General features: G+C 35.6%; 1 protein-coding gene across 1 annotated transcript in view; it reads right to left on the bottom strand.

Annotated features, from left to right (window-relative positions):
- Rgs22 (regulator of G protein signaling 22) overlaps positions 1–25,551 on the bottom strand; it is a gene marked incomplete at its 5' end in the record, with an annotated part of 111,222 nt that overhangs the window by 71,361 nt on the left and 14,310 nt on the right. Inside the window, 4 exons of the mRNA XM_010619664.2 lie at positions 532–700; positions 1,431–1,516; positions 9,910–10,131; positions 25,188–25,250. Coding sequence (XP_010617966.1) covers positions 532–700; positions 1,431–1,516; positions 9,910–10,131; positions 25,188–25,250 — 540 coding nt within the window. The remainder of the gene's footprint in view (positions 1–531; positions 701–1,430; positions 1,517–9,909; positions 10,132–25,187; positions 25,251–25,551) is intronic.

Raw genomic sequence — 25,551 nt, 5'->3', positions numbered from 1 at the left:
AAAAAAAAAAAAAAAAAAAAAAAACCAAAACACTTTTCACCAAGCCTTGACTCTCTAAAAGCACATTTGATCTAAGCTTTATCTCTTCTACTCATATAACCCCACATTTCCACAATCATGGAGGAGAAATTTCTCTGACAGCAGTTAAACAGTAATGCTACTAAGCAATTGTCTAGACAGTAGGGAAGAGAAGGCACAATTTATCATCTTTTGTACAAAAGCAATTCAATCCAAATAATAACAGTTTCGAAATGAATAACCAAACTATGGATATAATACAAGTTATCCGTGCTTCCTAGGTGACACCGAGCATGTTCTTCACTCTTGCTTTTGTTACTTCTGACACATGATGTACTTCTGATTGCATTTAAGGTTACAGTACAGAGCAAATGAGTTAGCATAAATCCAAAAGACTTATTGTTAAACGTGCTTTAGAAGTATTTTAAATCATTTTCTCTGTCCAAGTGTTACAAATGAAATGCATGCCTCTGAAATAAAAAAAATCTCACAAAACAATACTTATACTTTTACCTCGCCAAGAGAAAGGTAGAACTTTTTCATAATTATAAGATTGTCTTCTTCAACAGCTGGAGGTGGTGGACTGGGTGGTTTCCTCAAGACCCATGGAGAAAAATGTGTACCAATTGTGAAACTCACACCTGACTCGCTCCATCTTACTTGTGAGACCAATTTGGCTAACCTATATTGTAGAAATCATAAAATTTACTAAGTTTCAAGTATAGCAGAATTCAGAAAAAAGCCTAAAATTCTGAGTATCAAGGCAATCGCTCCTCCTAACTTTGCAGGCTGACTCTCTTATGCTCTGCTGAAATTCATGACTTGTTCCTTAGAACAGTTCATACAACAGTTCCTTAATTGATAATTTTTATTTTAATCTATTTTTATTTTTAAATGGTTGTTCCAAGCAAAGGTCAAATTTTAGTATAATTTCAGAATGTTTGGGTACTTGACGCTTTATAAGGGAACATAAAGGAAAAAGTGGGCTTTGTATTGACATTCTTAATACTGTATTAACATTCATCTGTGAACTCTGCACACAAGTACCATTATCCCAATAGTCAGTTTTAAAACTATAACAACACTGGGGATGTATCTCAGCAGCACAGCGCCTACCTGGCAAGTGTGAGGTCCAGAGTTCAATCCCTGGCAACCCCCCACAAAAAAGTATAACAACCAAAGAGGTACAACTGAAATACATCCATTAGGTACTATTTCTGTGAAATCTTTTTAGAAAACTTAAGTGATTTTTTTTTTTTGGCAATTCTCTATCACTCTTTATTCTATATCAAGTAGGACCCAAATTCCAGTGGGTTGCAAGGTATACTATTTTACTAAAAAAAAACACAGAAAAATGATGTTAGGTGAAAAAATAGGTATTTAAAATATGTGTATTGATGGAACTCCGATACCTGTATTCAAAATAGCAATCACTCTCCAGAAATGCCGGAAGTCTTTCTTTTTTGATCCATTTAATACTTTGTTCTCTATTGAGACACTACGAGAAGTGAAAAAAGAAAAAGAATGTTAAAGAAAAACACACTTGAGGGTAACTGAGGCCTCATCATGAGAGTGCTAATGATCTCTGCCCATCACTAAGAACAGTGTTGCTATGTTCTATTTGCAAGAGAGATTAAAAATAACCCCAAGTCATAATTATGAAATCACTTCTTGCCTTTGGTACCCCTTTTATTCTCTCACCAGCTCTCTATCAATTATTATCTCCATTTTACTGATTAACAACTTGAATTCAGCAAAGTTAAGTAATTAATTGAAAGAGGCATAACGAAAAAATAGTATTAGTATTTTTAGTGACATAATATGGACTAAAAATAATTACCAAGGGGTGCTGGAAAAATAAAACGGGGTAGAGGGAAGGGGGAAAAAAAGAATTTAAATGTGTTATGTACATGTACCAATTCCTTACAGTGAATGTTATCACTATGTACTGTAAACATGTACTAATAAAACATGTACTAATAAAAGTAAAACTAATTTAAGAGAAAAAAAATAATTACAGAGGAAGAATCACTAAGCAAACTTAGGCCACTAAAGTCACTTGTTCTCCCAGTTTTAAACTTTTGGTTAAATGGTTAACATCCTCGGATACTCTCCTGGAAACACGAAACATGTAGTAGTGTTGAAGGTACCACATTGTAGGTTCCTGTGGGGGCCCACATCAGCATCCCACCAAGAGAGTTTCCCAAAAACATTCTGCACACTCTAACCTGAAACATGTAGGCTGAGGAAGGGAGCCAAAGAGAAAACAAACAAGCATGACAGTATTAGATCACAGGATGCCATCTGAGGGATGGAGGGAGAAAGCTATGACTGTGAAAAATCTCACATAACATTAAGGAGTATAGGTTAGCATAAAATTATTCAGGAATAATATAGTTGCTACTCATCCTAAAATATTTCACTATTGATGCTTATATCCACTTTTCCCAGAATTCTTTCTGCTTTTGTACATGTTTGCAATACATATTTACATTCCTTGTGGGAGCTGGTACATGTATATAACATCTCAATTCTTGTTTTCATCCCTTCCCCTCTCCACCCATCTCTTGATCCCCTTCCCATTTGAGAAAGATCAATCTCCCTACCTCCCATTATCTTTTATTTTGCTCTTTAGGTTTCTCATAGAAGAATCCATGAGATATTTAAGCTTGTGTGTCTGACTTGTTTCACTTAACATTATGGTCTCAAGGTGTATCTATTTTCCTACAAATAATTCAAGTGTATCTTCCTTTACAGCAAAGTAGAACTTCATTGTGTGTAAATATATTTCCTTTTTCTGTTCATCGGTTGATGAACACGTTGGCTGGAATGCCAGCACCTAAACAGATGTTACTAATAGGTAAAACAATAAATAAATTACATATCTCAATGAGGTAAATGCCTGCACTTACCTGGATCATCTGCTACAGTCATACTTTTGCTCTGATAGTATCATCATGGTCAACACATGGACCATTACTAAATCTAGTGAAAAGACTGAATGGCTGCATAATAGTGTTATGGTAAGTTGTTGTTCATGGGGGTGTGTGTATGCTCAACACTGCTGACATGTGCCACAAAGTCAATGGGCTCCCATGACTCTTGAACAAAACACATAACAGCTTTCCTCCTGCCCAGTAAAAACATCTGTTTGCAAAACATGGTCTTTTGAGCACAGAAAGAACAAAAATTCTGAAAACAGCCTGCACCTAAATAATAGCACTTTGTTGACTAATTCACTGATTAAAAGTGAGATCTGAGGGCGTCTGGATCAACTGGTTGGAAAGACTCCACATATGTGATACAATGACAACCATAAAGGATTCCTGTGTCATTAGCAATATAGTCAATGCATTAAAGAAAGATACAAAACTATATATAAAGATTGATATACTATGTACTCTTGAGAAATTCTACAAGGTTGGCAGACTAGTCAGGTCACCTAAAACCAATCTGCCAAATATTTAACAAATGAACTGTTCAACAAAAAGTCTTGCCTTTTTTAACATTTTTGCATCTATTTGACCTAAAAATGAAATCAAAGGTTCAAAAATAATAAAACAAAAAAGTCTTTATCCAAACTGCCAAAAAGAAAAACCCTTCAAGATGTTTAAAAGAACTAAAATATAAAGACCAAAAGCATACAAAATAATTCTGTTCAGGCAGGAGATTAGGGTATGGCAAACTGGATGGGGAAGTGGGTGTGATCTGTTAATCACAAAGTCCCAAGACACATGCAGAACAGTTCCCAATCCCTGCACATTGAAGCCACAGAGTGCTGTCTTCGGTTCTTCACAGGAGAATTCCAACAAGTTCTCCACAGGACCGCCTAGACTTGACAGCAGTGTGAGGAGTGGAAGATACAAGAGGTCCACATGAGCTCTGCACTACTGTGCCTTTCACAATGGTCCCCTCTCACATTGTAGAGTGGACCTCTTTTCCTATTTGTACTTGACCCAGACTCACTGTGCAGGGCACACTTCTTTTCCCATCTTTAACCCTTGCTACCTTTTGCACTTGTCTTTACCAATTCTTTGCTTGGGACAGAAAGAACCTAGAAACCACCTCTAGAGGGAGACCCCAGTACCCCAAAACCCAGTAACACCATAAAACAACTTAATACTTATAAGAAACAAATACAATTTACCTAAAGTGAAATTATTTAATCCTGAAAAAAATTTTAAAGTTGTTTAAAAAACAAAATTGGATATGATAGTGTATGCCTATAATCTCAGCTTTGTGGGAGGCTGAGTCAGGAGAATCACAAGTTTGAGCCCAAACAGGGCAACTTAGCAACTTAAAGAAACTGTCTCAAAAAATGAAAAAAGGAGCTGGAGATGTAGCTCAGTACAAAGGCACTGGCTTCAATCCCCCAGTATCATAGAAAAAAAGAATACAATCAAACCAAAACAAACCAAACCCAAAGATCCCTGAGATAACCAAAAGGCTACAAGAAACCAAATTTGTGATAATCACCCAATGATGTTCTTTTTCTGATACTTATTTTATTTTTATTAGTGTATGTTTGCAATATATAATAATTACATTAATTTTGGAATATGTACCTTGATCACAGGAAAACTCCACCTTTTTGAAATCTAGCTACTTTTTGTTACATTCTTTGACTTGTCATCTATAATTCTTTAGGAGAAATCATTCTAGAACCATTTTTAAATAGCTACGCACAAGCTGTTTACAATGCCTCTACACTTGCATTAAGTTACATTTAGGTGTACAAGGCAACCAAATAAAGTGTGGCTATCAAACAAAAGATCTTTTTGTTTGGTCATATTTACTGAAGAGTAAATTATATACAGTAAAGGTATACTTCCAGGGATCATTTGTGTAGTTGGTTATTAGAGAAGTTTCTCTGATCAGGTAGAGTACTAAATTATATACAGTAAAACCCATCTTTTTAAGTATAGGCCACTGATCTGCCCTGACAGTTTGCCTTTTCCAGAATGCCATATAAATGGAATTAGTACAGTACACAGGCTTGGACCCTGGCACTTCGCATTTAGCATAAAGCATTCAAGATGGACCTATGAGCTCCCATGCATCCTCATTCCTCTCCACTGCTTAGAAGTGGACGACAGAATGGATGTACCAGTTTGCTAATCCATCTCCAAGTGAAAGAAAATGTAGATAGCTTCCAGGTTTTATAATTTCAAATAAAGCAACTGTATCTATTCACATGCAGGTTTTGGTATAAATATGATTTTTAATTCTCTTGGGTGAATACATAGGGGTAGGATAGATGGATAGTACAGTCTGTGTAATTTAGAGCTGCCAAACTGGTTTCCAGAATGGAATTCTCAATCACAATGTAAAAAGTTCTGGTTGCTCTGCATGCTGGCTAGCATTTAGTGTTCTTAGTTTTTGTTTTTGTTTATTTTACTGAATCTATTAGGGGTACAGAAATAGTTCATCGTGACTTCTGTGTGTGTGTGTGTGTGTGTGTGTGCACATGCCTTCCATTTTGCCCCCTGCAGTGCTGGGGGTGGAACTGAGGCCTCATTAATGCTAAGAACCACACTGCACTGAGCTGCACCCCAGACCTGCATCTTTTAAAAAGTAACACCTTTACTGGATTAACTCATACTGCATACAATTTATCATTTAAAGTATAAAATTCAGTGATTTTTAATATATTCCGACATATATAACCAGTGCTAACATTTTTTAGTATTTCATCACCCTCCAACAAAACCCCATAACCATTAGCAGTTAATCCTCTTGTCCCAACTTCTTGCCCTCTCTCCACCATCTACAAATAACCATAGTTCTATTTTCTATGTGTATGCCTATTCTAGATGCCTCATATAAATTAAATATCACATGCGATCTTTTGTGACTGGCTTCTTTCATTTAGCATAATGCTTTCAAGTTGTGTCCATCCCTGTTGTAGCATACATCAATACTGTACTTTGTTTTTATTGCTGTATAATATTCCATTGTGTGGCTATACCATATTTTCCTTATCTGTTCATCAAAAAACAGGCATTTGGATTGTTTCTACTTTTTGGCTATTATGAATGGATTTATTTTGAGTATTTTCATATATTTTTTGTGTTGATATATATTTTAATTCTGTTGGGTATATATCTAAAAATCAAATTTCTGGGTCATAAGTAACTGGCTAACTTTTTAAGGAACTGCTTGGCATTTTTCAAAGTGGCTGAGCTATCTTGGAATTAAATCAGGAGTATATGAGAGTTCTAATTTTTTCATATCCTAACACTTCTTACTCTTTTTTATTATAGCTATCCTGGTGGATGTGAAATGGTATTTCATGTAAATTTTGAATGCATTTTTCTAATTACTGAATATCATTGAGGATCTTTTCACATGTTGATTGTCAAACATTTGCATATCTTTAGTTAAAGAACTGTCTATTCAAATCCTATTTACATTTTTAAATTGAGTTTCATTTTATTGAGTTGTAAGAGTTTTTTATATAACCTAGATACAAGTGCTTATTAGATACATAATTTACAAGTGTTTCCTCCAATTCTGTAAGTTGTATTTTCAATTTTTGATAGCAACCTTAGGAGTGTAAAAATTCAATATTTATGAAGTCTAATTTATCCCATTTTTTTTCTTTTGTTGTCTGTGCATTTTATGTCAGATCTTTTATAAAAATCCAATGCCTTATCCAAGGAAATGAAGATTTAAGCCTATGTTATCTTCTAAAACATATTATTTTTCATAGTTTTTCTGCATTACTTCATTCAACTTGCCAATCTTTATTGAGGATTTTTATGTCTGTGTTTTTAAGGAATATTGTAGTTTTTTCTTTTTCTTTGAGATTTCTTTATCTAATATTAGAACTGCTGTAATGCTAGCCTCATGAGAGTTGATCCCTCTTGTTTTTTGGAAAGGTTTTCACATATTAGGTATTACTTTATCTGTAAATGTTTGATAGAATACACCAGTGAAGCCACCTGGGTCTGGAGCTTTCTTTGTGGTAAGTTTTTGTTTTTGTTTTTGTTTTTTTGGCGCGGTACCAGGGATCAAACTCAGGTCCTTGCACTCACAAGGCAAGCACAGTGCCACTGAGCTAAATCCCTGGCCCCTTTAATTATAGGTTAATATCTTTAATGTATGGCTATTTGGTTTTTCTATATCTTTTTGAGCAAGCATTCAAGAAATGTGTTCCTATCATTCAAATGAATATGTCTATTTAATTTAAAATTTTAAGTTTATGGACATAGTTGTTTGAAAAGTTCCTTTATTTTTCTTTGAACATCATTAGAATCTGTAATGATATCCTCTCTATCATTTGTGGTATTAGTTGTTTCTATCATCTCTCCTTTTTTATTTTTGTTTTATCAGTTTGGGTAAAAATTCATTATTTTCACTGATTTTTATTCAAAGAACAAGCTTTTATTTTTTGTTGGCTTTTTCAATTTCAGTGATTATGTTCTTTACTTCTTTAACTGTAGTTTTAATTTTATTTTATTTTTCTAGTTTCCTATGATGGAAGATAAGTCACTGGTTTGAGATATTTAGTATTTTCTATTACTAGCATGTAATGATATAAATTTCCCTCCAAGGGCTAATTTAGCTGTATTCCACACATTTTTATTATGTTGTGTTTTAATTTGTATTCAATTCAATGTAATTTCTAATTTCCTTTGAGACTTGACTTTTTTTTGACTTCCAGGTTATTTAGAAATGCGTTGTTTAATTATTTAAGATTTTCTTATTTTACTGATTTCTAGTTTAATTCTGGCATGAACAAAACTATACTTCACATTATGCCAAATCTTTTTTGTTTGTTCAAATTTGTCATATAGCCCAAAATATGATCCATTTTAGTAATCAGTCCATTTTATACTTGAAAAAGAATGTATCCTTGCTGTTGTGGGGTAAGGTGTTCATAAACATAAATTAAGAGTAACCTGACTGCTAGTGGATACTGAATTTCTGTGTCCTTCTGATCTTTTCTACTGATACTGAAAGAGCAATGTTTTAATCTCCAACTAAAACTAGATTTGTCCATTTCCTTTTTCAGTTCTATCAGCTTTTGCATCATCTATTTTGAAGCTCTATCGAGCACTTGTGTTTGTAGGCTGTTCTGCTTTTTTGGTGAATTGACCCCTTTATCATTATGTAATATCCCTCTTTATCCCATTGCAAAATTCCTGATTCTGAATTCTACTTTATTGTTAATAAGTATTATTTGCACATCTTGCATATTGTTTTATTAAAACAGCTTTCAGCTGGGTGTAGTGGTGCATGCTTGCGATCCCAGCGTTTGGAAATGGAGGCCAGGAGGACAGCAAATTCAGTACCAACCTGGGCTACACAACGAGTTCAAGGCTAGCCTGGACTATAAGTGCGACACTAGTCTTAAACAAACAAACCGCAAACAAACAAAACAAAATCTTCTTTAAGAAGACTTTTTTATTAGTAGATATGAGTTATTCAGAATACTGGGTTTCATTTTGGCATATTCATACATGCATATAACATAGTTTATTTTCACCCCTCCCCATTGCTCCTTTCTTCTGCTCTTCCCACCTTTTCATTCCTTTTCTGATCTCTGTCTCCTTTCTATCTTTTAAAAAAATTTTTATTTTATTTAAATAATAATTTTAGTCTCCTCTCTACCTTGTTGTCATCTCTTTAAACACAACTTTCTTAACAACTTATCTAGTTCAGAATCTATTCATATTATTTCCTTGTTTTACCTTCAAAACAGTGCTTTAATGTAGTTATTACTAGCAGCATTTAATTTGACAGAAATTAACAGAAAAGAAATACACAGTATTTTAATTCAGTAACAGAAGACTTAGAACTTTTGGACTGGAGTAATGCTACATCTGAAGTTTTAGACATATTTCAGCCTAGATGAAAATAATATTATTAAATATTATCATTTTCATTTGACCCCCATAACAAACCAAAGTAACATGTAGCGAAGACATGACAGATGATAAAAATAAGGTTCACCAAAGAGACTTGTTCAAGGACACAGAGCTAGTAAATTGGACTGGCAATATGTGAACCCAGGTTTTCTGAACTCATGCTAAGGAGACAAACTAGAAGCTGATAAAATTTAAGGCTATGGAGGTCAGAGCCATAAAGCGTAACTTGAGGATCAAAAGTCTCAATTCCTAACTGATTAATAGATTTGTTTAAAATCCAAATAAGAGAAACACTTACTATACACCCACATTTCCTAGAATGCAACTAAACTATAAAGGATATTGTCTTAACTACTTTGCTTTTTGATGAGAGAAAAACACTCAACTTAAAGGAGGGAAGGTTTACTTAGATCACAGTCCATAGAAGTTTCAGTTCATAGTTGGTTGGCTCCAAGGTAGGGTGCCATGGCAGAGCAGCATCACAGAGGAAAATAGTTCATGGCAGGCAGAAGGCAGGAAGCAGAAAGACAAGTGACAAGCAACTTTCTGTCCCTTTATCTTAAATGGGCTATCCACCCTTAGGGTGAGTAGCACTCACACCCTTAATCCTAGTGCCTTAATCCTAGCATTGCACCATGAGTCAATCCCATAGTTAAACAGTCTAGATCCAGCTACCTCTGAGAAAGCCCCATTTATGAACACATGAGGCTTTGGGGGACATCTAGTCACAAGCCATAACAGATACACATATAGCACTTGTGTTGCTCTTAACTAACCTCATATTTTAAGTATTCAAGGTAAATTATGAGAACCTTCTTATATTGATAAACATCAACAAAACTGCTAGACTAAATTGGCCACTAGCTATAAACAAATGATATACAAACACTATGTGTAAACACAGCACAAATTAACATTTACAGTTACATTTCTGAAAAGGAACCCCAAGGAACTTCATGCTAATTTCATCAAATGATTTTCTATCTTGCAAAATACAAACTCTAATATACTTTCTTACCATAATATTGTAGTTGACATTAATAGTCTCATCTTTACAGGGGACATTCATTTGAACAGGTTTAATATCATGCCTTCTTTTCCTCACAACATCATAGATGGGATTTCGAGGTTGCTGGTTATGTAGAATTTTTTTCAGTTGTTTTTCCAGAAGTTGTGGAGCATCATTAACTACTTCAAAAATTCCATAATCCACATTAAACCTAATTGCTTCTGGAAAAGTCTGCAATACAAACATGGAAATTTTTAAAAATTCAAAGCCCAGCAATTCACTCTCTCTAAGAAGACCTGATATTTACTATATGCATGTATACCTAATTCTTTCTTCCCTTTTATTTTTTTTCTTTTATTGAGTTTATTGGTACATTTTAGGTAGAGAGTACAGTTACATTCATTATTGGGATCTTGTACCTTTACATGACAGGTCTTGGTTCTCATTTTTCCCCTTGTCTCTGCCCTCCTTTCACCCCTTTCTTCCCTTTTAGAAGCTTGGAAGTCCTTCTGGTGAATTTATGCCAAGAGCTAAGTGTGAGGGTATGCTATGACAGAAATCCGCTCTGTACAAAAATCTTATACCTAGATTGTACCAATAAACTCAATAAAAAGAAAAAAATCACAAAAAAATCTTACCTCTGTGGTTCTCTGATATCACAGAAATACATATATGTCATCTCTATGAAGCAAAGTTATCATCTTAGAAGGGGATGGACCACTAAGGGAGAATGAGTAAAGAAGAAATAATGCTCTTTATCTCTTTCATCCCCAGGAGCCACAAAAGTTGACAATCTCCCTTTCCCAAAAGGAGAAAATTAAATACAATATGTTCTTCACTTAAGAGTATTTCAACACCATTCCTCACACTATGACAAAAAGTGAAAGAGAATAGTATTTCTGAGCATTTCTCATTAATTACTAAATGCTGCCAAGTTTTATTTAAGGCTAAGTAGTTAATATACAACAGGAGTTCTGAGTTTGAATGCCAGCTTGCCAATAAATAGCTCCGTGACTGGGTAAGTCACTGAACATCTTTAGATTCTTCATCTCCATAAGTAGTAAGTGGTAGATTAGCCGTATTTTTTCTTATCTTTCCCTCCACAACCAAAAAAAGGGTACCTTTCTTAAAGTATTTATTTACTTTAAGGTATCTTCTGTAAAATGACTATTCATTCACTATAATTTATGTGTTCAACATTATTAGTAGAAGATACTAAATTCCTCCCCAAAAATTAGTAAGTTTCCTAGGTAGAGCATTAATTCTCTTAAGTTTTACTTTAGTACTTAGATATACTATAATTAGGACTTAAATGACAGGATGTTGTTGTCAAACTGAATCTAGAAATATACATGTGTATATATGTCTATTTATATTTCTGTCTAGATATAATATAATATCACATCTCCGAATTCTGATTGTCTCCCCAAGGAATTTAACACTGGCTTGAACCACCAGTGGTAATACACAACTGTCCCTTATGGCCAGATGGACAGTCAAACATGTACTACAGTGGTTCAGAGCTGCCCAATAGCAAGACATACATATTGCAGCTCCATTATGAATGTGTTAAAGCTCAGAGATAAGACCCCCAAAATGACAATTATAGCTCCCTGATTATCTATGGATAGCAATAAATTATGTATATGGTTTCTTTAATAAATATATTTTATTGGTTTCCCTTTCCATCTGTCTTTCAAACATGTGATTCAAATCAGCACCACTTATCTAAGTGTCATAAATACTATCCTTGAACTGTGCTATTAAAGAACTAAACAGATAAAAGAGTCTACTGATATGAGAAACTGGATTTATCTGGATGGGGAAAGGAAATGAATTAAATTTGATAGAGAATGAACGTCAAACAGTAACTGGGTGGGGAAAATGAAGCATTACAATATGAAAGACCATCTGGATTGGTGACCACGAAACAGAGGTACAGCTACAGAGTTCTGGTTAGGGCTTATGACCAGTTCACTCAGGATCCATTCCAACCTCCTGAGATGCAAAGACTGGAAAACTAAACGATTTCCCAGATTCCCTGTAACTATAGTTTAATGTGTAATTGAATATACTTACAAAAGTATATCAATTCTGAACCAAGTTAAATGGTGAAAGAATCCAGGTATATCCATTCTGAGGAAGAAAAGCTAAAGGATGTAAACACACTAGAGTAGAGAAACTTGACAAAAAGAATTTTATAAAAGCATAGGTATAAACAACTAAAAATTAGAATTAGTGTGTTTATAATAAAAGTAACATGAAATGTTCTGAGTTTTTTGTTTTTTTGTTCTTTTGTTTGTTTTTGGTACCAGGGATCAAACTCAGGACCTTGTGCTTGCAAGGCAGGCACAGTGCCATTAAGTTAAATCCCCAGCCCAAAATGTTATTTTTTTAAATGTAAATGTAGTGTATGTAAGCAGGCATATATATGTAAGTAGGCATGGTGGCATATGCTTGTAATCCTAGCTATTTGGGATGCTGACACAGGAGAATTGCTTGGCCCAGGAATCTGGGGTCAGTCTGAGCAACATAGAGATATCCAGTCTCAAAAAAAGTTATAAATCCTAATCTTAAAAATGCTTAAGACTTAAGAGTCTTTGCCAAATAAGCATTTTCCTATTTAAAAAGCCATGAGTTAGAGTAGATCTCAGATGGTCAATGGCACTGTGATTTTAAGGTTATAAAAGTAGCACATAACTAATTCAAATTCTCTTCCATTTAATTCATTTCAATAATATAAAAAAAAAAAAGAAAAACAGGGCAGGCAGGCCAGGGATTTAGCTCAGTGGTGCTGCGCCTGCCTTGGAAGCACAAGGTCCTGAGTTCAATCCCCAGTATCACACAAAAAGAAAAAAGGGCCAGGGATATAGCTTAGTGGCATTGCACCTGTCTGGCAAGGTCCTGAGTTTGATCCCTGGTACTGAATGTGTGTGTGTGTATGTGTGTGTGTGTGTGTGTGTGTGTGTAAAAATTTTAAACCTCAAGTGGCAGTTATTATCCTAAGCATGAAGGTTACAAAGGTGAATAAAAAAACATTGTTTCTACTCTTTAAGGATAAGTATATAAAGATTTATTTTTCTCTGATGAAAAGAGTCAGCAAAATACTAAAATGATTAAAATTCCTGTAAATACAAATGCCAAAGGGACAAGAGAATAACGTCCACAGGGACAAGGGGATAATATTTGACTATGTGTCTGGTCCAATTAATCGCACCTTAAGAGAGATGTGGCTAAAGCAGAAACTATTCAGAGAAGGATAAGCAGAATGGTTAAATGGTAGAAATGCTGGGTTAAGCACTTTGCCTTTCTGAGTAAAAGAGGCTTTAACTGGATCTTCCTAATGTGCCTTCCCTGTTTTATGCTCCATCAGCCCATGACTGTGTCTCTCTGGGAAAAGAGTCTGTGTCTTTTTTTATTTAGTAAGATCACCCACTTCCACTCTTTTGTTATTACTTCATTCGTGTATTCAACAAGTATTTATTAAATCATTATTAAATGAACTATTATAAGGGATAATTTCTTGCTATATTGAGGGAGAGAAAAAAACAGCATCTTCCACAAAGCCCTAACTGAAAGAAATGAGATCTGGATCCTGCCCCAGAGAATCCTTCATTGAACAGGAAAAAAAGTATCCCCTGAAATCCTTGAAAGTTCCCACAAAGGACAACCTTCTCCTGAACACTGTTTTGAAGTGAGTCTCAGTCGGTTTTCTTCTGACATGGAAATGAGTCATTGCTTCTTTAGTTCATGTTGTACCAAAATATGTACCCTGTATTTAACACTTGTGTCCTCAGATGCTGTATGATGAGATAACTGTTACTATTCTATTGAGAGGCAGGAAGGATGAGACCCATTAAGGAAACCGCAGATCCTCATCTTCTATCTCACACTCTCACCTGGGTACACATTCATAGACTGCAACATACAACTGGCAATAACACAAAACCTCACTCTTTAAACCACCCTGGATCTCTCTGAAAAGCACGAATAGTTCAATCTGCAAATAATGCACTCAGCTTGCAACATCAATTCAACATGTAGAAAGCAATAGGAGTATTTAGAAAGTAATGTGATGGTACATAAGGTTTCACCTAACTATCTTCAGGAAGTTAAGGAAGAGGTGTAGAGAAAGTGGGATGCTGAAGAATGAATAGACATCAGTTAGATGGAGCAGAGAAGGAAACTACAAAAGAAAGAGCCAAGGCATCGAGACACAGAAGCACAAAATAATAGGGCCCTTTTAGTGAACTGCAGGCAATGTTGCATTGCTTGTCTAATAGAAGAGGTGAGAAGAGCAGGATATGCCTGAAGAGAAAGGCACGGGACCACTTCATCAAAGCCCTGCTGCTACACGCTATAACCCTCAACGCATTCTCTCAGTGGTTCTTTCTTGGAGTGTGGTCTCCTAACCAGCAGCATCAGTATCAACTACTAGGAACCTTTGCAAAATGTAGAGCCTTGGGCCTCTCCCAGAGTCAGAAACCGAGGACAGCACTCAGCATTCTGTTTCAGCAAGTCCTCAGGTAATTCTAATGTACACTCAAGTTTAATAAGGATCACTGCTTTAGGGTGGGGCTCTGCTGAGGAGTTTTAACTGAAGACAGGCAGAACCCAAAGGCCAGGTTCTGCCCATTCCCTCTTGCACTCTCATGTACCTATCTAGGTTCTGTAGACAGGAGAAAGAACCTTGCTTTGTGATCACCGAACTTCTTCCTGCCTGTTTAAAAAGAATCTCTCTCACACATCATGCCCTTGTTTTTACCATTTCCAAGTTTATCCATAAAACATCTGTAGTCTAGTATGCATATAAATGACATGCAGGATTGGGGAAATATAAATGAACCGTACAGAAAGAAGTACTTTCTCCCAGAAGCTGAGTAGGCTGATTTAGACAACACTCAGCTTTTAATCATATGACAGGAAAAGTCTTCAGCATGAGCCTCAAACCCAATCCTCTCTGAGCTGTTACAGACTTCTTTTTTTTTTTTTTTACTTAATTTTCTTATTTCAAGGGGATCATTTTCCAAATGTTCTAAAACGAATTGACCTGAAGGTGCTGAAAGCTAACTTTGTAGTACTAGTCATCCATGTGCGAAAAATATTTTCACAGAAAAAGCAAGTGCATGAAAATATTTTACCACAATAAATTGCTGGTTCCATGTTTCTTTGAAAAGAGGAGAAAAAAACCTGTGAATAATTAGTAATGTGCTCAAACTGCCAACCCAGCACCACTGAAACTTACCGGCTGCCAAATTATTTAGCTGAACAGCATTTAAATTAAAAACTAATGACTAGGTTAATTTAATACATGTTCATCTCTGCTCCAACTCTGTTTCTACTAATTGAGCTCCAACACTGTATTTTAAACATGCATCCTAGTCTGTGAACAGAAAAACATGTGACTACTTGGCTATAACAGGTCAGTTACCAATAACAACTTTTAATCTAAGTTTTATTGTCATTTTACATGTTTAACTGTAAACTGTTTACTAGACATTTACCAATGGGAGGGAAGGAATAATATGCTATAAAAATATATAGAAAACATGCGTGGTTAATAAAATGAGTTACATTTGCTAATTCGGGGGGGTTGTTTTTTGTTTTTGTTAAACATGGACTAAGCAGTTGCCTCGGTCTCGAATCCTTCACAAACCTATCTCTAGGTATATAAATCTTGGCAGCGGTAGACCCAAACCTCTGTCCCCATCATCCCACCCTTTCTTTCATCTCTATATTCTCTCTCCACCTCCCTTTACCCAACAATCCATCTACAGCACAACTCCTTTATAAAGCTGCAAGAAATTATAATAGTTCACAGATTTTTTTTTAAAAGTGTGGAGAATCAGTCCAAAAAAAGAAGTTATGGTAAAATTCCAAAAGCACATAGCTAAGCATGGTCTGGCAAACACATGACATACCTATCTTTGCAAGGAGAGTATAGAACAGGCCACCCCTTCAGCTTCTGCAAACCATAAATGTCACAAACATTCAAAACCACCCACAGAGGACCAACCTAAATCTATGTGGGCTCATCGACTCAATCCCACAACAGTCGCTAAGCATAAAACACACAAAACAAAACCAAAAGGAAAAAATGTTTTTCACACTATAGCACAGAAGAAAATTTAATAAGCAAACACTTGTCCACAAAGAGTTGACAGCAACAAAAACCTCCCAGACACCAAATGAAAACAATATCTGAATGTGAAGATGGCACCAGAACAAACAGAATGAAGTTATGAAAACCAGGATTTGGAAAGTGCCATAATCATTTATAACAGTGGCAACTGTCCTGGATTCCCCTCATCAAAAAATAACATGGAGGCAGGCTACCAGCCATCAATTTCTGGATCTTACATTGTGTCCCAAGGGTGTGATGGTGTAATGGAAAGAAACACTGTAGGAGCCAGAAAGCCTGACTCCTAGGCCCATTTTTGCCACAATCCACTTATGGAACCCTGAGTATGTCCTAAAGATGTGGAAAAAGTCCCAGAAGTCTCAAAAATATAGATGACCCATAGGCCCTTTAATCTGCATCTACACTATCAGGCTTAGATTGTGGCTGTTTTTGGTGGGAAGTGAGGGTTGGATAAGGCAGGGGGTCAGGAGAAAGGCTTAGGATTATCATTATCATTACTGTTTGTTGTTGTTGTTGTTGTTACTGTTGTTTTCAGTACTGGGGACTGAACACAGGACCTCTGAACTGAGATACATCCAAGCCCTTTTTATTTTGAGACAGGATCTCACTAAGTCACTAAATTATCCAGGCTGGGTTCAAACTTGGGATCCTCCTGCCTCAGCCTCCCACATTTCTGGGATTATAGGCACCTGCCACCAACACCTGGCTTTTTTTAAGGATCTTACATGGAAGATGTAGAAATAAAAGCAGAATCATCTTCAAGAAGCTTTTCTTTGCCCCCAAGAAATTTACAGTGACTTCTGAAATAAAAAAGGTGAGGTAATCAAAATTTCTTTGTTGGGTAAGTTCAATATCCCACCCCAGATAAATGTGTTTGTACGCAGATAGGTAGGTAGACAGATCTTCCCTATACAGTGTCCTTATAGATGATTTCCTTCCTCCTTATTTCCCCTATACAATATTCCCACAAAATAATTTCCTATCCTCCTCCTGAATATCTCTAATCATGAAATAATCTTATTTTTTTAAAAATACACAATTAGATTCCCTCATAAATTGGCCTTTGTTCTGCCTTCTAGTTTCATAGACTATATTAATCCCTCGTCCTCAATCAGATCTTCAAATATTTGAAAAGACTGCTCCATTCCACCCCACCACCTAGTCCCAAGCCAGGTTAAACACTCACCCTTCCTTTCAACCCCTCTTTAGCATTTCCCTGAGTCTGGCTTGTGGAGGCAACTCTTAACATATGGGACCAAGAAAGGGATACAATATTCCAAATGCGGTCTGATGATTCAACTCAATTCAAAACAATATTTACTGAGTACCTTTTAGGCACAATACTAATATTTTCTGATCTTGACCATACTTCTATTAATGAACCCTAAAAGTACATTAGCTTTGTTTGTTTTAGTTCATTTTACACTACGTATCAGGATAAAAACAAGACAAGAATCTGCTATTCAAATGACCAGTTTATTTCTCTGTTGCCAGTTCTGTGGATATCACAGTGTACTGGAACAATCAAGTTTTTGAGCCACGTGGCCCTGGATGGACCTATCATTTACTAGCTGAGTGACCTCAAATTGGAAAAACATTGATTCTCTTGCAACTTTTCATGCAAGTCTCTATTAAAAATAAATTTTAAAAGCCAAAGAAGTTACAGGCTGGGGATTTAGCTCAGTGGTTCGGTGGCCTGCCTTGCAAGCTCAAAGACTTGAGTTCAATCCCCAGTACCCACCCCCAAAAAAAGCCAAAGAAGTTACACATCTGTGTGGCACAACAGTTTATCTTCTAGACTGACAATATCTCCCAATCCAAATAAGTGATTGTCTGTTGCTTGGGGAAGGGAAGAGGAGATGATCTAGTTAGTGAAGGAGAAGGAAAAAGAAGCACTAATTCATAATGTACGTGACCTCATTTCATAGCAATCTTGTAAAGTAGTTATTTTCTTTTCAAAGCAAAATAAATCAAGGAATTGAGTGATGTGTGTATGATCATCTGGGTAACGAGTAGAGGGCTCAGAATCAGACACAGTGCTGTTGCACTCCGGTTACTGAACATTACACAGTGAGCACTGAGTACAAGATTATATGTGGCCATGATAGGCTGGTGAGCTAGGAGAGGCAGAAGAGACTGTGCATAGTGGCACAAAAATGTGAAGCTAGAGATGAAACAAAAAAAGGTTAAATTGAGGCCAGATTGCAACGAGTCTTAAATTCCATACAATGAATGCAAAGTTCAAATTGTAGACTATTAAGAATCAATTTCTACTGGTTATACTAAGTGAATCAGTTCAAATATTTCAAAGCTAACTTCACAGACATGATAAGGACTTCAGTGAAAAATAAAGCAATGTAAACAGAGCATGCACTGGGGATAGCATTTTAGACAGAGTTGGTGGGAAGGCTTTCAAACAGAAATGATTTAAGCAAGGAGAAAGTGATAGAAACATCCCAGGGAAGAGCACTGCAGCCTGAAATACCCTGAATGTTCTTGGCATATTCATATATAGGAAACATGAAGGAGACTAGTTAAGATGAAAACAATTAGGGAGAAAAAGGATTGGAAATAGAGATCAAGAAATGGCAGGAACCAGATCACACTGGATTCCAGACTTTATTCTTAGTGTAACAAGAAGCCACCATACAGGGTTTTAAGCAGTGTAGGAAGTAATATAATTCAATTTATTATTTTATAACACTTTATTGAAACTATAACACACTAAATTTATGTTTCTCTAAAATAATAGTCCATAACTATTCAAAAAAAAGAAAGAAGTCTTACACTTTTTTTTTTTTTTTGCAGCACCAGGATTAAACTCAGGACCTTGTGCTTACAAGGTTGGTGCAGTGTCACTGAGCTAAATCCCTGACCCCATTGTCACATTTACTCTTAGCAAACTCATGCTAGCTTCTAAATCTTAGATAAGTGCTCATAAATGAAATATTATTGATCTGTTCTAGAATTTTGCTAGGCACTTGGTTTGAGAACCTATCATTCTTTCTCTCTCTGACCCCAAATCCCTTCTGCAAACATAACATATTGCCTTCTTTTGTGATTTGAAGAAGGCAACAGGCTGAATGTGTGGTACTAAATGTGGATGCAAAAGGAGCTGGAGTTGGGGGAGAAAAAGGAGGTAAAAACAGAAGAATCTGGAGAGACAGAAAACAGCCCATGTGAGCTGCAAATCAGGAGGAACTACATATGTCTGGTGGGGACGATGAGAACCATGATTACACGGTCACCAGAAATCAGCCCACTGTCTCATTCATCGTCTGAAGGAAAACACACTATTTATTTTGACTGGATGGCAAGATTGTGGTTTAATTTTTCTCACTTTTTTGTAAATTTCAGGATGTGTACAATTTAAAATAGATTTTTATGGAAAAGAAAGGCAGGGGAATTCATTCATTTTCTGGAGCAAGTAAAAGTCAACATAATCTCAAATTTTGAGACCTTGAAATTTAAGTGTTGAGAAAATCACGTTAGACTTAAATAAAAATTTTTCTTTTTATAAAACTGTACTGCTACAGATGTTTAGCAAATGGAAAGAGGATCAAGAAATGGAGATGGGGGGTAAAAGAATTAACATGTGTTGGGTACATGTATCAACTCCCCATGATGAAGGTGATCATTATGTATTGCACACATATAATAATAAAAACTTTTAAATGAATTCTTTTAGGAAGAATAGAAATTATAGAGGCCAAAAGAAAGATTATACAATGTGTAAGAGCAAGTCTGTAATGCTTCTAGGTTTCTTATAATGTACAAATGATGATGAAGGAATCAGACCAAACAAGAACTCACTAAGACCGTCTCACACATTAAAAAAATCCAAATATTGCATTTTAATATTTGTCCATGAGGATGACAATAATTGCCTAGGGTAAAAAAATGTTTCTTGAGGTTTTATTATTCTGTCCTTATCACTTCCGTTCAATGCCTAACGTGGTGCCAGATACAACTGTGCCGAGTTCTGTAAGGAATGCTTTCTGATGCCCTGGAAAGCTCCAGCTTTCTTCAACAAGAATAACTGCTAGTACGCAACAGAATAAAAGATTGCGAAGATAGAATTTCAGATATAGAAGATAGGATAGCAGTCAGTGACCGTGAAAAAAGAGGTCTATTAAAAACAGTAAGGGATCATGAGAAATCAATCCAACAACTCCTAGACGATACAAAGAAAAATAACATAAGACTGATAGGAATTCATGAAAAAACAGGAGAAAACACAAATGATATAAAAAAGCTCTTCACAGAATTAATGACAGAAAACTTCCCAAACAGAAGGGAAGAATTAGACATACAGATAAGTGAGGCATATAGAACCCCAACTAGCCACGATCAAAAAAAATCTACACCTAGACATATAATAATCAAGATTCCAGAAATCCAACAGAAAAACAAAATACTACAAGCAGTAAGAGAAAAGAAACAAATCACATGCAAAGGGAAGCCCATTAGAATCACAGCAGACTTTTCAACACAAACCCTTAGGTCAAGGAGAGCCTGGAGTGAGGTATTCCAAGTCCTAAAAGAAAAGAATCTCCAACCTAGACTTTTGTATCCTGCAAAACTCTCTTTCAAAATAGATGGGGAAATAAAATACTTCCACGACAAAGAGCACCTGAGAAATTTCATGAACACCAAACCAGCACTGCAAGGAATTCTAAACAATATCCTAGAAAAGGACAACGAAATTCACAATAACATGAGGCCCAACAGACCAAATCAAATAGGCAAGGCAAGAAACTAAAAGGAGATGGGAGAAAAAGTAAAAAGAGTCAACAAATGGACAAAAACATGACAAGAATAAGTCAAAATATATCAGTTGTAACCATCAATGTTAATGGCCTCAATTCACCAATCAAGAGAAACAGATTGGCAGAATGGATTAAGAAGCAAAATCCAACAATATGTTGTATACAAGAAACACACCTAGTGCAAAAGGAAGTCCATAGACTGAAAGTGAAAGGATGGAAAACAATTCTCCATGCGTCAGGAGTCCAGAAAAAAGCAGGGGTAGCAATCTTATTCTCAGATAAAGTAAATTTCAAACCAAAACTCATTAAGAGAGACAAAGAAGGACACTACATCCTTGTAAAGGGAACAATTCAAGAGGAAGAGCTGACAATCATAAACATATATGCACCAAATATAAATGCCCCCAACTATATAAAACAAATATTAAGTAACATGAAAAACCAAATAAGCACTAATACAATTGTAGTGGGGGATTTAAATACCCCACTATCACAAATTGACAGATCTACTAGGCAGAAAATCAACAATGAAATAATAGAACTGAACCAAGCTTTGGAACACATGGACTTAATAGATGTTTATAGAGTATTCCACCCCCAAAAACCAGAATATACATTCTTTTCGGCTGCACATGGATCATTCTCCAAAATAGACCACATACTGGCTCACAAAACAGGTCTAAATAAATGCAAAAAAATTGAAGTCATCCCCTGTTTATTATCAGATCATAGTGCAATCAAACTAGACATCAATAGCACAAGAAACTATAGAAACTTCACAAGCACATGGAAACTGAACAACACTCTCCTAAACAATCAATGGATTACAGAGGAAATTAAAGAAGAAATTAGACAGTTTTTACAAATAAATGAGAATGCCAATACAACATACAGGAATCTTTGGGACACAATGAAAGCAGTTCTACGTGGAAAATTCATAACATTGAATGCCCACACTAGGAAAACAGAGCGGGCTCAAATAAACAACTTAACGATGAAACTTAGACTCCTAGAAAAACAAGAGCAAGAAAAACCCAAAGCTCGAACAAGAGAGGAAATTATAAAGATCCGAGCAGAAATCAATGCAATTGAAATTAAGAAAACGATACAAAAAATAAATGAAACAAAGAGCTGGTTTTTTGAAAGAATAAATAAAATTGACAAACCCTTAGCTAATCTTATCAAAAAAAGGAAAGAAAAGGCTCAGATCCATGCAATTAGGAATGAAAAAGGCGAAGTCACAACAGATCCGAAAGAAATCCAGAGGATCATGAACACCTACTTTGAGAACCTGTACTCTAATAAAATGGAAAACACAGAAGAAATGGACAGATTTCTAGATACTTATGAATTACCAAAGTTGAACGAAGAAGATAAAAACATTTTAAACACCCCAATCACAATCAGTGAAATTGAAAATGTAATTAAAAACTTACCAACAAAGAAAAGCCCAGGCCCTGATGGATTCACTGCTGAATTTTACAAGACATTTAGAGAAGAACTACTACCATTACTCTTCAAACTTTTCAATGAAATTGAAAGAGAAGCTATACTTCCAAATTCATTCCTGGAAGCAAGTATCACTCTGATTCCCAAACCAGAGAAAGATACAACCAAAAAGGAGAACTACAGACCAATCTCCTTAATGAATATAGATGCAAAAATCCTTAATAAGATACTAGCAAACAGAATACAGAGGATTATTAAGAAGATCATCCATCATGACCAAGTCGGATTTATTCCAGAGATGCAAGGGTGGTTCAACATACGAAAGTCAGTGAATGTAATACATTATATTAACAAAGTCAAGGACAAAAACCATATGATCCTCTCAATAGATGCAGAAAAAGCATTTGATAAAATTCAACACCCATTCATGATAAAAACCCTGCAAAAAATTGGAATAGATGGTCTATACCTCAATTTAATAAAGGCTATTTATGAAAAACCATCAGCCAACATCATATTGAATGGCCAAAAACTGAAAACCTTCATGTTAAAATCAGGAACAAGACAAGGATGCCCACTATCGCCACTTCTCTTCAATATAGTTCTGGAAACATTAGCCACAGCAATTAGACAAGAGAAAGAAATTAAAGCAATAAAGATAGGAAAGGAAGAAGTTAAACTATCATTATTTGCTGATGATATGATACTCTACATTGAAGATCCAAAAAACTCCACCAAAAAACTTCTAGACTTAATTGACAGATTCAGTAAAGTATCTGGATACAAGGTGAATACCCAAAAATCAATAGCCTTTCTATACACAAATAACAGACAGACAGAAAGAGAAATAAGGGAAAAAATTCCTTTTACAATAGCATCCAAAAAAATGAAGTATCTAGGAATCAATCTAACAAAAGAAACAAAAGATCTCTACACTGAAAACTACAGCACTCTGAAAAAAGAAATCGAAGAGGATATAAAAAAATGGAAAGATATCCCCTGCTCCTGGGTAGGAAGAATCAACATAGTGAAAATGGCCATACTACCGAAACTGCTATATACATTCAATGCAATGCCAATTGAAATTCCAACACTATATTTCACAGAACTAGAAAAAAGAATCCAAAAATTCATTTGGAACCACAAGAGACCTAGAATAGCAAAAGCCATTATAGGCAACAGTCACATGGCACCAGGTGTAACAATTCCCAATTTGAAACTATACTACAAAGCCACTGTGATAAAATCAGCATGGTACTGGCAAAGAAATAGGCCTGAGGATCAATGGAACAGACTGGAAGACACAAAAACAAATGCAGATGTACTCAGCTACCTCATCTTCGACAAAGGAGCTCACCATCCTCAGTGGAGGAAAGATAGCCTCTTTAATAAATGGTGTTGGAAAAACTGGATATCAACCTGTCACAGATTAAAATTAGACCCTTATCTTTCGCCATGCACTAAATTAAAATCCAAATGGATTAAAGATCTAAATATTAAAACAGAAACATTAAACTTGCTGGAAAGTAAGTTAGGCAGAACTCTGGAAGACATTGGTATAGGAAAAGACTTTATGAACAAATCCTCAGTAGCACGGGAACTAGCAGAAAGAATCAACAACTGGGATCTCATCTTACTAAAAAGCTTCTGTACTTCAAAAGAAACCATTAGCAGAACTAAGAGACAATCTACAATGTGGGAAAAAATTTTTACCAGCTGTACCTCAGACAAAGGACTATTATCAAGGATATATAAAGAACTCAAAACAATCAGTCCCCCCAAATATAAAGACCCGATCCAAAAATGGGCATCCGAAATGAACAGACATTTCTCATACAAAGAAGTGAAAGCAGCAAGAAAATATATGAAAAAATGTTCCACATCACTGGTCATTCGAGAGATGCAGATGAAAACAACACTGAGATTCCACCTCACCCCACAAAGAATGGCTGCTATCAAGAAATCACACAATAACAAATGTTGGCGGGGTTGTGGGGAGAAAGGAACCCTCCTCCATTGTTGGTGGGAGTGCAGACTAGTGCAACCACTATGGAAATCAATATGGAGATACCTCAAAGAGCTTGGACTGGAGGTTCCATTTGACCCAGCCATCCCTCTGTTGGGTATCTTTCCAAGAGAACTAAAAGAATCATATCACAGAGAAGTATGTGCACCCATGTTTATAGCGGCACAGTTTGTAATAGCTAAATCTTGGAAACAACCTATTTGCCCATCCGTTGGAAACTGGATAAAGAAGATGTGGTTTTTCTATAAAATGGAATATTACTCAGCCATAAAGAGCGAGAGAATAGATTCATTCATAGGAAAATGGATACATATTGAAGATATACTCCTAAGTGAAATAAATAAGTCCCACATGTGTAAATACCAAATAGTTTCCCTGGTGTGAATATTCTGCAACAATGCATAAGATTCTAATAAGATTACTGACATTTAGAAATGGGAGGAAAGGAGCTAAAGGTGTAGGGAAGGTGTGATACGTAGGGGAAGAACAAAAAGGGAAAAGAAAAAAATGTGAGAGAATGAAAAGATGAAAATAAAGTGTTTGTAGATGGGGAGGGGAGGAGGGGGTGAAGGGAGGGCAAAGGTAAGGGGAAAAAATGAGAATCAAGACTTGCCATGTAAAGGTACATGATCCCAACAATGAATGTAACTGTACTGTATCCCTAAATGTACCAATAAACTCAATAAAAAAAAAAAAGAATAACTGCTAAATATCATTCAAACCCAAATGATTAACTCTATAAAAAAGACACAAACTTGACCAAAATGCCTCAATCATCTTTTAAGAAAATATTACTCTGGATAAATTTGTCTCATAAAATAATGCAGTGAAAAAACCTAATTCAGTGATTAAAATATTTTCCTTTAATGATATATTTAACAGAACATAATAATACACTCACTGGAAGGCTTAGGAATTCATTAAAATAGTCCACAAGGAAGACATCTGTTGCCAAAGAATCTTCCTGTAAAAACATAAAACAAAATTATGACTATAAACTACTTTAAAACGTGCCTACATTACTAATTCTCTTATCATATATTATAATATAGATCTTCAAATCTTTTTTAGTCAGTCCATATTACATCCTCCATAGCACAGTGCTACAGACTCTGGAAGGAAGGAATATAAAGACAGAATGAAACACACTCTAAAGAGACCTTGCTATTGTACTTAGCTGGAAAGCAGAACAAATGAATAATGTAGCCCAACATTTCAAGAAGCTCCGACAGAACAAAATAAACCACGCCATGAACTACATATAT

The sequence above is a fragment of the Fukomys damarensis genome, unplaced genomic scaffold (assembly GCF_012274545.1).
Source record: "Fukomys damarensis isolate Sample0158 unplaced genomic scaffold, DMR_v1.0_HiC HiC_scaffold_5, whole genome shotgun sequence".
Lineage (NCBI taxonomy): Eukaryota > Metazoa > Chordata > Mammalia > Rodentia > Bathyergidae > Fukomys > Fukomys damarensis.
The sequence above is the reverse complement of the archived record's forward strand: the minus strand, read 5'-3'. Positions and strand labels throughout refer to the sequence as shown.